Source organism: Fukomys damarensis, unplaced genomic scaffold (genome assembly GCF_012274545.1).
Source record: "Fukomys damarensis isolate Sample0158 unplaced genomic scaffold, DMR_v1.0_HiC HiC_scaffold_12, whole genome shotgun sequence".
Classification (NCBI taxonomy): Eukaryota; Metazoa; Chordata; class Mammalia; order Rodentia; family Bathyergidae; genus Fukomys; species Fukomys damarensis.
Genome location: NW_022900924.1, coordinates 55,622,180 through 55,636,446, shown reverse-complemented (window position 1 = coordinate 55,636,446; position 14,267 = coordinate 55,622,180). Strand labels below are relative to the sequence as shown.

Here is a 14,267-nt window from a genome sequence, read left to right as displayed (position 1 = left end):
TTTTTTTTTTTGGTACCGGGGATTGAACTCGGGTCCTTGAGCTTGCAAGGCAGGACACCGAACCGCTGAGCTAAATCCCCGGCCCACCTTTTCGATTTTTTAAAAAAGATATCTGTGTGTAACTTAAATTGGCTTATAGATAAATGTCACGAGAGTTAAAGACACGCTTCCCCCAGGTTGCCAATTGATCAAAATGATGTCAAGGTTGGTTTTAACAAACGCAAAACATATTGGTGTGTGCATAATAACTCAGAAATCTTTCATTAGTCAAGAAAAGTGTGTTAATTGTTACAATCTGGTTCTCATAGGTCATCTAAAAATTTGTTAAGATCATTAGATGGAGACTTTTATAGGCTTAGGGAAACTGCTAGACAGGACTCCGCTTGGTAAACAAGGGAGCAGATGCCTGGAAATGTTTCTCCAGCCTTTGTCCACATGGGGACACTGGTAATTTCCATAGCTTTGTGGGAAATGTAACCCCATAAACATTGCTAAATATATTATTGTGATCTATTTACACTGGTCATTGTCAAAAGGTGGAGTTTTCTGTGGGAAAAAAACAAGGTTTTATTAAAAGATGCTCTTGGTACAAAACTAAATTAAGGGACAAAGGGTTTCATGTAATTGTAATACTCATTATTGCTGACTTCATGGTGTGCTAATGTATTCATGACTGCTTAATGTACAGGTCTTCTAAGATTTTATGGTGATAACTTTTTTTGACTCAGGTATCTGCCTTTCTCTTGGGCTCCAGCTCCTTGCGATGAGGTACCTGTCAAGCCAGCATTAGATCACCGGGTAAACAAGTTTTTATATGATATAGATGTTACATGTGTCACACACTTAGAGATGCTCGGGCATCAAACAGTCCAAACAACGTCACACACTAGAATCAGAGGCCAGACATTACAAACTTCTAAGGTACATTTATAGGTTGGTGTGTTATCTATAGAGGGCACCCTTTTAGAGGATAACAAATCAGTGAGAGTTTCCGTGTCATTTAATGGCTTATTATCAGGTGGAGGTGTTTGACTAAAAGACTACTCTACACTAAGATGGACATTTAAGTGTGTTATAAAGAGAGTATCAGCCGGCCGTGGTGGCACACGCCTATAATCCCAGCACTCGGGAGGCTGAGGCAGGAGGATCACTGTGAGTTCGAGTCCTGGGCTACATAGTGAGCTCCAGGTCAGTCTCAACTACATAGTGAGACCCTGTCTCAAAAACAAAACAAAACAAACAAACAAAAAAAGAATATCATCATGATTGTCATGCTAAAATACTGTGTGTGGCTTTTGATCTCAAATTTTTTCTATAAAACTATATAACTGTTGTCTGTTAACATTACAGGGATTCAACTACTAGAACAACTATGGTTGATAAAAAAACAAACAAAACAGTCCTCTAACTACCCTTTATACTTCAAAGTGCTCGACACCCAGGCAAAGTTCTAACCGTTAAACGCACTGCGTCCAGTGCAATGCTGACGTCACTGATCTTCTCTCCAACAGCTGAAGTCTAGAGACCAGCACTGGGGATGTAACTGGGCTAAGGGGACAGCCAGTATGTTGGCCCCGGTCCTCCAAGGTCCTCAGGGACCCAGGACGTGAGAGAAGCTTTTCTACAGGACCCTACATCTTGGGTGAGTCACCCAACCTCCTGAGCAAGGAAGCTGCTGGATGTCAGGGGACAAAAATCACAAATGTACACTGTGCCAAGGGAAGGTCGGCAAGAGGGAAAAGCCTCCCACACTTTCACCACAAGCAACATGGTCAAGCGAGGCCTGACCCACCCTGCTGGCTGACACTGACGGAGGAGCTCGAGAGGCTCTGGGCACCTTTGTAAAACTGCCCGAGGAGCTTGACCAGACCTTGACAGATAGCAAGAGATTAATTTGATTGACACAGGTCTCACTTTAACTTGGTCCTAAACACCCAGTAGAAGGGCCGGAGATTAGGCTCAGTGGTTCTGCCGCCTGCCTCACAAGCAAGCACAAGGTCCTGAGTTCAATCCTTGGTACCACAGACAAACAAACAAACGTCAAGCAAACACCCAGTAGAAAGATATAATTAAGGTTTTAAATGAAGACCCTAATAATAAAGTTAGATACAAAAGGGGGATCCCTCCAATCACTGACCCCTTCTGGCAGTTTCCAGCCACAATGGTAGCGAACTAATCCTGGGTCATTAAAAAACTATGGCAAAATGTATAAGAGCTCAACAAGAATTTTAAAATTCCCTAGCTAAAACTGTCCTTCAAATTGTCCCTATCTTCTTACAGCTAAAACTAGAGAGACTTATGGCAAAGAATCAGACTTAGAGATAATCTCCATCAATAAAAAGGCTCTAAGAGCCAGTGAGTTACAATCGCTGTTTCAGTCCCTTAAGAACAGTTTCTAAACATGGCTCTTCCCCCAGCCTGCCTTCCCATTCTAGTGCTCACGCTTCCATTATATTTGCTCCAATTTCTGAAAAAAATGTGTTTATGCTTGCCTAGAGGCCGCCAAACTCTAAGCAATCGTGCAGATGAAACAATAAGTGTGTAAGATTCCTTTCACCAAGATCCACCAGACTGACCTTAAAACAAAGCTCATAACTGCTGAACTACAACATGACTTCTGTCTGAGGCCCGTCACCTTAGATCTCTGGAGAGGGCCCCTCACTGTGGTCTCCCCCACACGGACCCCTCTCAGTTAGATGGAAACTCTGTCCTTTCTTCTCTAACCTCAGTCAGGGACACTTCTTCAGAGGGGAGAAAACTGCATACAGCTAAGTGAGAAAATACTGTAAGACGGTTGGGCAGGGCTGGGCCCTCAGCATAGAAAACCACCGAGGCACAGTCATGAAGGTTAACATTCAAAGGAAAGGAACTACTACACCCACCTACTTCAGCGACTGATATTCTAAATAGACACCGATCTCCTTAATTGGGGACCAAACCCTCCCTAAAAGACCATTCCTTTGGGAAGTCCACGGAAGCTTGCCACGTGACTCGCCTCTCCATTTGGTCTCCATTTAATCAGTATTACCTGGGTGACTGTACTTGAAACCCTTATTGGTCGATCACGGCTCTGTCCCACTGGGATTTTCCACTGGATCTTACGGTTTTGTCCCACTTTGTGGGGCCTCAACTCATGGCTGTGCCCCATGAAAAAAGCACCGTTGAGCAGCGGGGTGGGTGGGCAACCCACTCTCCGGTTCCCCTTCTGTCTTAGACAGAAGCTGTCTTTCTGCCAATAAATTTTTCCTACTCTTAACCTCCATTGTTCCTAGAATTCATTCTTTGATTTTTAGAGAACATGAGCTCACGTTTTGGCCATCGAGCAGGTAGGGAGTTATCGTAGTTCCCTTGTGTGGATTATTTTGCTTATTCGGGTCACTTGCTGCCCTGTTTCACCATCATCTAGCACAGCAGCCATGACCTCATACTCATCGGGAGGAAATCAAAACTGCTAGCAAATTCCCAGTAGTTTTTCCTTTCAGTCACTGGCTTCCTTTCTGCCTAAAAACCAAATAAAGGACACTCTTGAGTCCTCTGACTCAGGAAGCCGTGGGAGGTACAGTGGGACCAACAGCAAACCCACAGCCCATCCTCATGACCACCAGAGGGCGCCACTGAACTGCCACAGCAGGTGTCGGGCTGGGCCACCTCTTTGCGGACCACTAGCCATTAAGTCACCTCCACAGCCTGTCATTCTCCAGGCTGTGTGCGAGACCCTCCTTCCCCGACAGCAGTAAACACTTCATCCCTGCATCCCGGAAGAGATGTCCCAACAGCGCTGGCCTGGGGATGAACGCCGGGGACCTGGGGAAGGCGAGTGGGAACAGTTTGATCATCACTAAATCTGCAGCTGCAACTGCCACGTCCCGCATTACGTTGGGAAGATGTCTGAGCATTTCTGGGGAAACCCAATACACGGATGGCGGGGCACTCGCCCCTGCACGCGTTAGAGCTCCATTCAAAGTGCCACCCTTGAACAAAGGACGATACGCAGGCAGGCGGCGCTGTGTAAACTGGTGGAAATAAAATTTTGGCCCTATGGACTGGGGCAACCACTGCAGAAAGCTGTGCAGCGTCCTCAAAAACTAAAACTGGGGGTTCCACTTGGCCCAGCTATTCCCCTACTTGGTGTTTTCCCGAAAGAGCTAAAAACATCACACCACAGTGATATACATGCACCCATGCTTATAGCAGCACAGCTTTAACAGCTTAATCCTGGGAACAGCCCAACTGCCCACTGATCAATGAACGGATAAGGAAGATGTGTTTCTTTATACAGTGGAGTGCTACTCTGTCACAAGGAAGGGTGAGCTTCAGACATTTAGAGCTAAATGGCTGGACCTTGAGACCTTACTTTTTTTTTTTTGGTCTTTTACAGACAGGGTCTCACTATGTGGTTGAGACTGACCTGGAACTCACTCTGTAGCCCAGGCTGGTCTCCAACTCAGTGATCCTCCTGCCTCATCCTCCCGAGTGCTAGGATTACAGGTGTGTGCCACCATGCCCGGCGAGACCTTACTCTTTAGGTAGATAAATTGGACACACATTTAAATACTGCATCCTGTGGTGTGAGAAACCGAAGTGGAGATAAAGACCAAAAAGTAAAACAGATACTGGGAAATTGGAAGAAAATGTTCAAATGGGAAGGGAACAAGGGAGGAGGGAGGGAGAGAGGAGGGAAAGGACAAGGAAAAAGTGGAAATAGAAAACATGGAAACAAAGCTTTTGTACACAGGAAGGGGAGGGGCTTAAGGGAGTGTGTGTGTGTGTGGGGGGATAAAATAAAATTAAACATCTTTAGCCCGAAATGGAGTAGCTTGGCTCCCTGAACTCAGCGGCAAGTCCTCGCCCCGCACAAGACTTTCTAGGCGGTATCGTGGCCACAGCAGAAGTGCTGCTCCCTCAAGTACCCGGTACCCTTCTGTCTGCCACGGGGGCACACGGAGCCCAAGTCACTGCCGAGAGCAGGTGTGACGGGGTGCAGCCGGTTCACTGGCTCCAAGAGGCTCTGGGACCCCGGGGCTGGCCTGCCCTCCAAGGTCTCGCCTTCCCGATCTGGCTCAGGCTGTCCTCACGGCCTGCACCCATGGGCCTCACTGGTCTGTCCAATGTGGGAAGGGCAGCAGGAGTGGCTTCAGTTTAAAAGGCCTGCAAGCCCACCAGAGATGTGCAGATCTTTTGCCTGGGCCCTGGGTGGCGCCACACTCAGAACCGACCAAGCACGGGGTCTGCAGCGTGACGCGGGGACCTGTGCGCTCTCTCTGTGTGTGTGCGCGTGTGTGTGTGCGTGTGAGGCGCATCTCCAACTCTTGTGCTTGCTCACCTGGAAGTGACCAGGGACAGCTGACCAGTGACGCACACAGCACGGCCTGGCCTGAGGGAGGACAGCGCTGATTTTCAGGGCCCTAGAGAAGCAGGCCGAACGGGTCAGAGGGTCAGCTGGGAGGAGGAGCGTTTCGAAATGTCCTGTCTCCCAGGAAGGGTGGGGAATGTGACCCTGGGGATTCTTCTCCTGTTCCTGATCAGCAGGTGGGACCAACCAGAGGGCCGCCCCGGGGACCCAGGAAACCACCAGCTCAAGGGGGTGTGCTCACGTGCCCAGCTTCTGGGGCCCAGGGTGGGCATGGCGGGTGGGCCTGAGTAACGCGGGGTTGGGGGGCAGAGCTGCCACCCACAGCCACCTGGATCCTGGTCTGGCATCGGTGTGCACAGGAGGCTGATTCAGGGCTCTCACCGGTGAAACAGGGGTGTGGGGAGGCCCGACGGTGACGGTGACGGTGTCAGCTGTCTTGTGTGTGGGGGCCACACGCGCACAGAGCCACAGAGCCCAGCCAGACCCAGAATGCTCTGCAGAGATGTGTGACAAGCGAAGGAAATCATCTGAAGGAACAGACAGCAGCTTCCCAAGGGGCCAGGATGGTCAGAGCCGAAGCGGCTCGCTGCTTCCCTCCAGTTTAGAAATAAAGCCCTTTCGGGTACTGACGGAGAAAGCACCCAGGGTCGGGCTCCCAAACCCAGTGACACAGGCGCAGCCGGCTCGCTGGAGGGCTGTGACCTTTGGGGCGGGAAGGGGTGGATCCACTCAGCAGTGAGGCTCCTAGGTCCTGGGCTGGTGGCGGAAGCACAGACCACATCACAGAGCAGCCGTCATCCTGAGCCTGCTGCCTCCAGGGCCCCAGCTCCAGAGCCTCTGCCTGCCTTGAGGTGAGTTGCTGTCTCTGTGTTCTGGTGAAGACAGGACGGGGAGGACCAAGCCCGGCGTGGCTGGAGCTCGGGGTGCCTGCAGGACTCATCGGAGCCCCCACGGAAGGGTGGCCTGCCTCTGTCCAGGTTTGGCGTGGAATGATCTGGTTTCCTTTCTTTTGTGTTTTGTAGAGCAAACTACAACTGTTTATTCTTTTTTTTTTTCCTTCAGTATGAATCAATATGCTACTGTAGAAACTACAGAAAAAAAAGGTGAAGAGGAAATAATCTCTCCAAAGCCCACCAGCCTGAGGCCAGATGCTGGTGAAGTGTGGTCATTTTGCTATGACCTAGAAATATATTTACAATTATAAAGTTTATCATAGGTTCTTAAGGATCTATAGGAGATGGGGTTCATGAGCCCCTAGAATTACTAGTGCACATTATTTCTGAGGAAATGATTGCAAATTTCCAAGATTCTCAGAGGGGTTAATGATGAAAAACAGTTAAGCCAGGCATTGTGGTGCATGCCTGTAACCCCAGCACTCTGGGAGGCTGAGGCAGGAGGAATGCAAGTCTGAGTCCAGCGTGGGCAACTTAAGAGACTTGGTGAGAATGTCTTGAAATAAAAAAATAGAAAAAGGCTGGGGCTGGGGATTTAGCTCACTGGTTCCAGTGCCTGCCTCAAAAGCAAAAGACCCAAGTACGATCCGCGGTACCAAACAAACAAACAAACAAAAAGGCTGAGGTGCAGCTCTGCGCGAAAGCCCTGGGTTCAATCCCCAGTACAAGGGGTGAGCGGGTACGACAAGCAGCTACGAATAATGTTTACCACCCATCTGTGGTTAACACTTAGTGTATCTGCCTTGTGTTTACACTCTTCTGAGCAAGGTAAATGTACTGCATTTCCCAAAACAACTAAAGTATGTCCTAAACATTTTGGTCATATTGTTTTATGTCTGAATTAGAGCTATTGTTTACTTATTATCAGACTTTTACATTGTTTCCAAAGTTATATATATTGCTATTTTAAAACATTCAGAAACCCACACAGGGTTTTGATTAGAAAAGATAAAGAAATGAGCTTTCTAACTTGTTTTCTGTAAGGGGTAGTGGTTCTGAATGCCGTGTGCCCACCCACCAGCGTGACACCCACGAGTACCACTTGCTGTGCAGGCCTTCAGAAAAGCAGCTGGCTGGTCCTTCCTTCATTATTCATTTAAGATTTTTTTTCCCCAGTACTGGGAATTGAACTCAGGACCTTGTACTTGTCGGGCGGGTGCGATGCTGCTGAGTGACATCCCAGCCCTGGTTCCTACATTAAATGATGGGAAAATTTGTTTCTGTCCCTGTGTGAAGCAACTCCCATGTCCTGCCACCACATGACCACCATACGGAAGGTCACAGCAAGTCTGTGGGCCTCTGGCCAGCCTGTCCCTTGGAGCTGACCTCTGGGGTCCAGGTGCAGGAGGATTTACTGAACGTACTGCCGGGGCAAAGCCCGCCCTGCTGCGTGCATGGCCCAGGGTCAGGGCAGACACATCCCAGAGCAGGAAGCGTCCCTGAGCGGCCTCACGCTTCACGTGCCAGCTCAGCCGGGGCCCAGTGCAGCGGAGGGGAAGGAGGGGAGGACTGTCCACCCAACAGAGAAGTCCCTGGCCCCCAGCATGCATGGTCAACTGTCTCCTCGGCAGGACAGCCCTGTGGGCTGCAACTTCTGGACCCAAAGAGCAACAGGGGCAGAGGGTGGGTGGGCACTGCCAGGAGGCTCTGCTTCCGGAGTGACCATGCATGGAGTTTCATGGGATGCGTGTGTGGGGTGAGCGGGGCGAGACCCCAGGAATTTGGGCTAATAATGGATCTCAGGGCCGTGTCCTGCCTGAGCTGTGTCCCCCGAGCCCGACCGTGATGGGTTCAGGGCACCATCGTCCCCCTGAAACGTAGGTGTTGGCCGGGGCAGTGGGGTCAGCGAGCGCTTCTCGGCCCTATGTAATTCTAGGCCTTCACCCACAGGTGCGCTTTCGGCTGGGCGCCATGGAATACCCCGACTACTACTTCCCCCTCAACAGCTCCGACGATGAGAGCAGCGAGGTGCACGAGGGCTTCCTGCGGTTCCGCGAGGTCTTCATGCCCTGCGTGTACGCAGTGGTGTTCGTCCTTGGGCTGCTGGGGAACGCGCTGGTGCTGCTCATCTACGTCGGCTACCAGAGGCTGCGCAGTGTGACGGACGTGTTCCTGGTGAACCTGCCCCTGGCTGACCTGGTGTTTGTCTGCACGCTGCCCTTCTGGGCCTACGCAGGCTTCCACCAGTGGGTCTTCGGCCGGGCTCTGTGCAAGATCCTGCAGGGCGTCTACACCGCCAACTTCCACGTGTCCATGCTCACACTCACCTGCATCACTGTGGACCGGTTCATCACCGTGGTCCAGGCCACCAAGGCCTACAACCATCGGGCCGTGCGCACGGCCTGCAGCAAGGGCATCCTGGGCGGCACCTGGGTGGTCTCCCTGCTGCTGGCCCTGCCGCAGATCGTCTACAGCGAGGTCCACTCCCACGACAGGCTCATCTGCGACTACCAGGAAAATGAGATTTCCAGGGCGGTCCTGGTCACCCAGACCACTCTGGGCTTCTTCCTGCCCCTGCTCACCATGGTGCTGTGCTACCCCGTCATCATCCGGACCATTCTGCTGTCCCGAGGCTTCCGGAAGCACAAGTCTCTGAAGATCATCATCCTGGTGGTGGCTGTGTTCCTGCTGACCCAGACGCCCTTCAACCTCGTCAAGCTCATCCGCAGCTCCAACTGGGAGTACTACACCATGACCAGCTTTGACTACGCCATCGTTGTGACCGAGGCCATCTCCTACCTGCGCCTCTGTCTTAACCCTGTGCTCTACGCCTTCGTTGGTGTCAAGTTTAGGAATAACTTCTGGAAACTCGTGAAGGATGCGGGCTGTGTCGGATTCTTGAGTCAGTGGAAATCTGAGGACAACTCCAAGAGCTGCTCTGCTTCCCACAACCCAGAGGCCACCTGCATGGTCCAGCTGTAGGCCACGGCGCGGAGGGCCTGCCGTGAGAGTCAGGGGTGCATGGCTGCGCCTCCTGGAGGAGACGGCGGGAAAGGCTTTGTGTACAGCCCTTGCATTCCCTTGGAGAAGTGGAACACTGGCTGGTGTGGACCCCCGCAGACAAGAGGCATCAAACCTAGGGTCTGCTTCTTTTGAGGTAGGGTCTTGTGAAGTTGCTAAGCTGCCCAAGCTGGAGTTGAACCTGCAACCCTCCTGCCTCGACCGCTCAGAATGCTGGGATTACAGATGTGTGCCACCATGCTTCCTGCTGTCTCCTTCATACCCAAACCTAACGCTCGAGCGGGGGTGGGGGGAGAGCTACACTTTTTAAGGGTTTTCCTTAAACCAAGGGGATGCCCCGTGGCACTTGAGCCTCGGGCCCCCCGACTGGCCTGGGGCCAAGGGCTCACAGAGCTGTGGATGGCGGGGGCCGGACTGGACCCCGAGGACAGAAGGCTCCTTTGACTCTCGGGCTGAGGTGGACGTCAGGCAGACCTGACAGGTGTGCTGGCTGCCCGTGGTCACCTCGAATGCTCTGGGCGTGCCTGGATGACGGACTCGTGGAAGGGGGAAGGTCTGCCCCGGTGGTGTGGGTGGCCCCGACCCAGGTTTCTGGCCAGATGGAATAAAGAGGGAAGGGAGAGCGTCCAGCTTCCACTTCCTCAGAGGAGCTCATCTTCGCCCAGGTCACCTTTGGGCGGCGACTCCAGGCTCGCAGCACAGACCCTTCGGCTTCCCGATGTGGACTCCAGGGGGCGCTGCAGTAATCTGCGGCCTCCGGGAAACGCTCTGCTCTGCAGGGCTCTTCGGAGCACCGTGTACATGGCGTCAGACAGCTCCTCTGTGACCCCGACAGGATGGGAGTGCTGCTCAGGACGCTCAGACTGCAACCCCCGGGGCCTCCCAGGGCGCGCTCAGGCTCCCGGCGGACGCTATGGCTGTGAGGAGCAGCACCGCGATAGTGAATGGACCCAAATCCTCCTACTGGCTGAGAGCCCCAGTGGCAGACACCCAAAACACAGCTGAGGACTGCAGCAAGTGGACCCCGCATTTCTGGGGCGGAGCCTTTGGCGCTTTGCTCATGTAAAGATGGGGTCACCCAACACCTGCCCCGCAGGACGTGTATCAGAGCACACGCGCGCGCACGCTCTCACATTCACACCTTGAACAGCACACGAACTTCATGGCTAAGAAATAAATCTGTCTTCTTTTTTAAGTCTCCAAACTGCTTTTACCCTTAGGTGCGATGTATTTTAAGATGGAAGGTGTGAGAAGTGGCTATGTCTGCGTTCGTGAGAATGAGTCACAGCGGTGTGCTGTGGGGCAGTGAGTGGGAGGCACCCGTGTCCAGTGTCGCAGCCGGGTTCCTTCCCTGTGGTCTGCACCTCCCGCCCACAACACGCGTGCGCTTGCCTGACCTCGTCACATGTCACGGTCGGTGCAGTTTTGAACGTCAGACTTTCACCCGTGCCAGTCACCCGGTTGGCGTGAGGATGCTGGCAGGGCTTGTGGTGTCCCAGCTCACTCCCCGAGTCACGGGCAGGAGACAACGGCCAGGGAGAACGCACAGGGGGGCCGGCCAGCTGGTCGGTGGGAGGACTGCACAGACCACAGGCCTCGGCCACCTGCCTCCTCTCCTTCTGGGGAAATATCAGCACCTACCCGCAGGGCAGCTGTTGGGAGCACTTAACACCTGGGCACAGCACCTGGCACAACTTGCACTGCGGGGCAGAGGGCTCCAAAGCAGCCCAGCAGCAGCTCTCACTTATTGTGGGGACCAGGGAGTGGCGCCAGGTGGGAGCCTCCACATGGGCCCTAAGGGACGGGCAGGTTGGCACCTGCGCTGGGCCAGCTGGGCATGGCCAGTCCCTGAAGGGCCACACGACCTCAAGCACTGTTTCAGAAACGTCCTATGGGACCTGCGAGGACAGCTTCCCGGCCTGGGCCACGCAGGCCGTCGCACACCTCCCACGACAACGGGCTGGCACTCACGCTCGGACCACCTCCACCCGCACGTCCCTCTTGACACGGGACACTCGTGGCAGAGTGGCCATCATCCCCCGCTTCCCAGACCATGCCCCAGCTCAGAGGCTGGTGACACAGGCACAGGTGCCCGGGGGAGCAACGGCGGGGGCACTCAGGGCTCAGCCACAGTGCACCCGGGGCCCCTCGCAGGGCACTGTCCGGACACCGGGCCACACCCACCCTGCTGCCTGTGGAGCCAGAGGTGTTGTCCCTGGTGGAGCGAGCCCTTCCCAGGCCCCTTCCCCAGCCCAGCTCTGCAGCAGGACCTCCCTGTGGACTCTTCTCGGGGGTCAGTGTCCTGCCGGGCTCCTGCAGCAGGGTGCAGCCTCCTCCCCTCCACAGCCTCCACCGCCGGCTCGCTGCTGCAGCTGGCAGACTGCAGAGTGCCTGCCTCAGCGCTCGGCGGATGGCAGAGGCTGCCGAACGCAAGCACCAGGAGCTTTCTGAGCCTCGGCCATGCCTGCACGGCCTGTTCTTCCTCTGTTTCAGAGTCTCCCACCCACAGCTCCTCCAGCACCTGCCCATGGGCACTAGCCCTGAGCACTTGCTGCCGAGGAGGCTCTGTGGGCCTCAATGGACACCGTCCAGGAACTGGACAGGGCGATGGGGTTGCGGTCACGGGCTAGCGAGGCGCGCGCGGTGGGCAGGCTGGCTGGGTCCCCGACGAGGTGGCCCAGCACGACCATGGAGGAAGCAGCAGCCACACAAGGCCCCATCCCCTCCCAGCACCAGGGGGCGGGTGCTCCAGCCTCGCACTGCCAGGGCTGCCACTGTGCGACTCTGCGGCCAGGAGGGGAGGCCAGGCCCCCTTCCTGATGCAGCCACTGACAAGAGCCTGACCCCAGCTGACCCTGCTGTGGAGGCGAGGGGGTCCCTGTCCAAGGGGCCAGAGAGCCGGGACGTGTCCACGGCCCTCTGTGGGGACAACATGGAGGGATGCAGGCAAGTGGCTGTGCTCTGCCTCAGGCCACCATTCGGGCTGGGCACACACGCGTGGGTCACTGGGAGCTGCTCAGGCCAGGCCCCAGCCCCGGCCACACACTAGTACCGTTCTGCGGCAGCAGGGGGTGGTCAGAGCTCCCGGCCCCTCCATCGCCTCCAGGCCTGGGGTCTGCCCTGGGCCGGGCCGCAGTGGTTCTCTCCGGGGCCCACCAGTGTGCTCTGCTGCACAAACTGCAGACCTCTGCCTGGGTGCCCCCTCAACGCGTGACGCGGTGGCACTCTGCAGTTTCATGTTTTTAAGGATGGACCCTTGGTAGAAAGTCACTACGCCAGAACAATGAGAGGGCAGAGGGAGCACACTGCTAGGGCAGCCTGAGGCCGGCGTCCTTCCTACCTGCTCGCCCTGCTCGGTGGGTGGACGAGGCCAGAGGAACACAGTCAGCCTCTGGCCCTGCCAAGAGCACACACGTGCCTGAGACAGCCACAACCTGTCCCAGCTTTCCTTCTCTCAGCGCCGTCCCCAAGCCCGACCAGCACTTTCCGAAGAAGACCACAACTCCCGGCCATCAAGCCGGGGCAGCCCCACCCACTCCTTCCTGGAAGCCCGCAGGCTCCTGCCCATGTCAGCAGCACTGTGCTCACCGAGGCCACAGCCCAGGGTTCTGTCCCCGCAGCACTGAACCACACCTCACCTCAGCACCTGGCCACGGTGAGCTGGGTGGGGCCGGAAGACAAGGGCCCAGGACCAAGGCTTCTAAAGAGCAACTTGGCCAAGGGTGGCAGAGCAGGGGTCGCTGTCAGGCCTGAACTGCACCTCCTTTCAAATTCACAAGTCCCTGTTCTGGAGACCCTGGCTGTGTTTACAGATAATGCCTTTCATGCAAAGCTTGAGTTAAATGAGGCCATTAGGGTGGGCCTAATGCCACCTCCCCAGTGTCTTTGTGAAAAAAGGAGGCCAGGAGGTGCAGGGCGACGCCAGGTGTGCACACAGGTGTGACTATATGAGGTGCAGCACAAGAGTGTGGCCATTTCCAAGAGAAGCAGCTGACTCTGCCATCACCTTGACCGGGGCCTCCAGCCTGCACAGCTGCAGGGAGATACTTGCTGCGGTTTAAGCTGACAGTCTGTGGTATCTTGCTGTGGTGGCCTGCGCTGACCAATACAACTGCTCAAGCCCAGAGAGACAGGCTGTGGTGTCAGATACTGTCCCTCCATCTGGACAGCCAACTCAGATTCCTGTGTCACGTTTTCTGGTCCTCTCATAGGAAAGCGCAGGGACCAGGCACACGATGGACGTGGGCAAGGTGGGGCACTGACTCACTGTTCGGCCACGCTTGGGTCCAGAGAATCGGTTTCTGTGGGCATCTCTGGCAAAGAGGAGCTGGACTCCTGGATCTGGCACAACTCCTCGTCCGTGATGATGTCAAACATGGCGTCGTCTGGCTGTCTGCAGTCAGCTCCTGGTAACAAAGACAGGCAGGAGGGAAGAGATAGCACGTGGTCACCATGGGGTGGGGAGCTGCTGGGACAATGACGGGTGTCACTCAGCAGACAGCTGTTTTGTCCAGGGGTGAGAGGAATGGCTGGTGAGTCAGTCCAGAAAGGCAGAGGGACAACAGCCAAATCTGAATTCACAGCACTGGGCAGCTGACCAGGAGCCTTGGGTCTCTGACCTTATAGGCCACTCAACAGGGAAGGCACTACAGGATCTGCTGGGCCAGTCACTGCCCCTAAGCACCCACTAGTGTATGTCACTGAAAATGTGAGGGCAAGAGAATAAAGAAGAGCTGAAGAAAAGAAAAAAAGAAAAAAAGTGTAAGAAAAAAATGAGCAGATAGGAAATGTATGAAAAAACAAGCAATGGGTGTGATGGTTTGCTTGTGTAATCCCAGCACTCTGGGAGGCTGATGGCAGGAGGACTGCATGTTGGAGCCCAACCTGAGCAACTTAGGGAGACCATGTCCTAAAGTTTTAAAAAGGGGTGTGTTGGGGGGTTGGGGATGTGCCAAGGACCTGGGTTCAATCTGCAGTACTGTCAAAAAAAAAAAAAAAAA

The 14,267-nt window shown here is 54.5% G+C and overlaps 2 protein-coding genes across 5 annotated transcripts in view; one reads left to right on the top strand and one right to left on the bottom strand.

Moving 5' to 3' along the window:
* Cxcr6 (C-X-C motif chemokine receptor 6) overlaps window positions 1-9,798 on the top strand; it is a 13,074-nt gene extending 3,276 nt beyond the window's left edge. Inside the window, exons 1-2 of one of the 4 annotated variants that reach the window (XM_033762625.1) lie at window positions 5,803-6,204; window positions 8,197-9,798. In XM_033762625.1, coding sequence (XP_033618516.1) covers window positions 8,218-9,228 — 1,011 coding nt within the window. In that variant the 5' untranslated portion in view covers window positions 5,803-6,204; window positions 8,197-8,217 and the 3' untranslated portion in view covers window positions 9,229-9,798. Of the gene's footprint in view, window positions 1-728; window positions 942-5,802; window positions 6,331-8,196 lie in introns of those variants that run through there. The other 3 variants (XM_033762626.1, XR_780299.2, XM_010624386.3) reach the window with 3 other exon arrangements.
* The window catches only part of Fyco1 (FYVE and coiled-coil domain autophagy adaptor 1), a 60,064-nt gene that overhangs the window by 18,827 nt on the left and 26,970 nt on the right, over window positions 1-14,267 (bottom strand). The window contains exon 14 of the mRNA XM_010624387.3: window positions 13,535-13,673. Coding sequence (XP_010622689.1) covers window positions 13,535-13,673 — 139 coding nt within the window. The remainder of the gene's footprint in view (window positions 1-13,534; window positions 13,674-14,267) is intronic.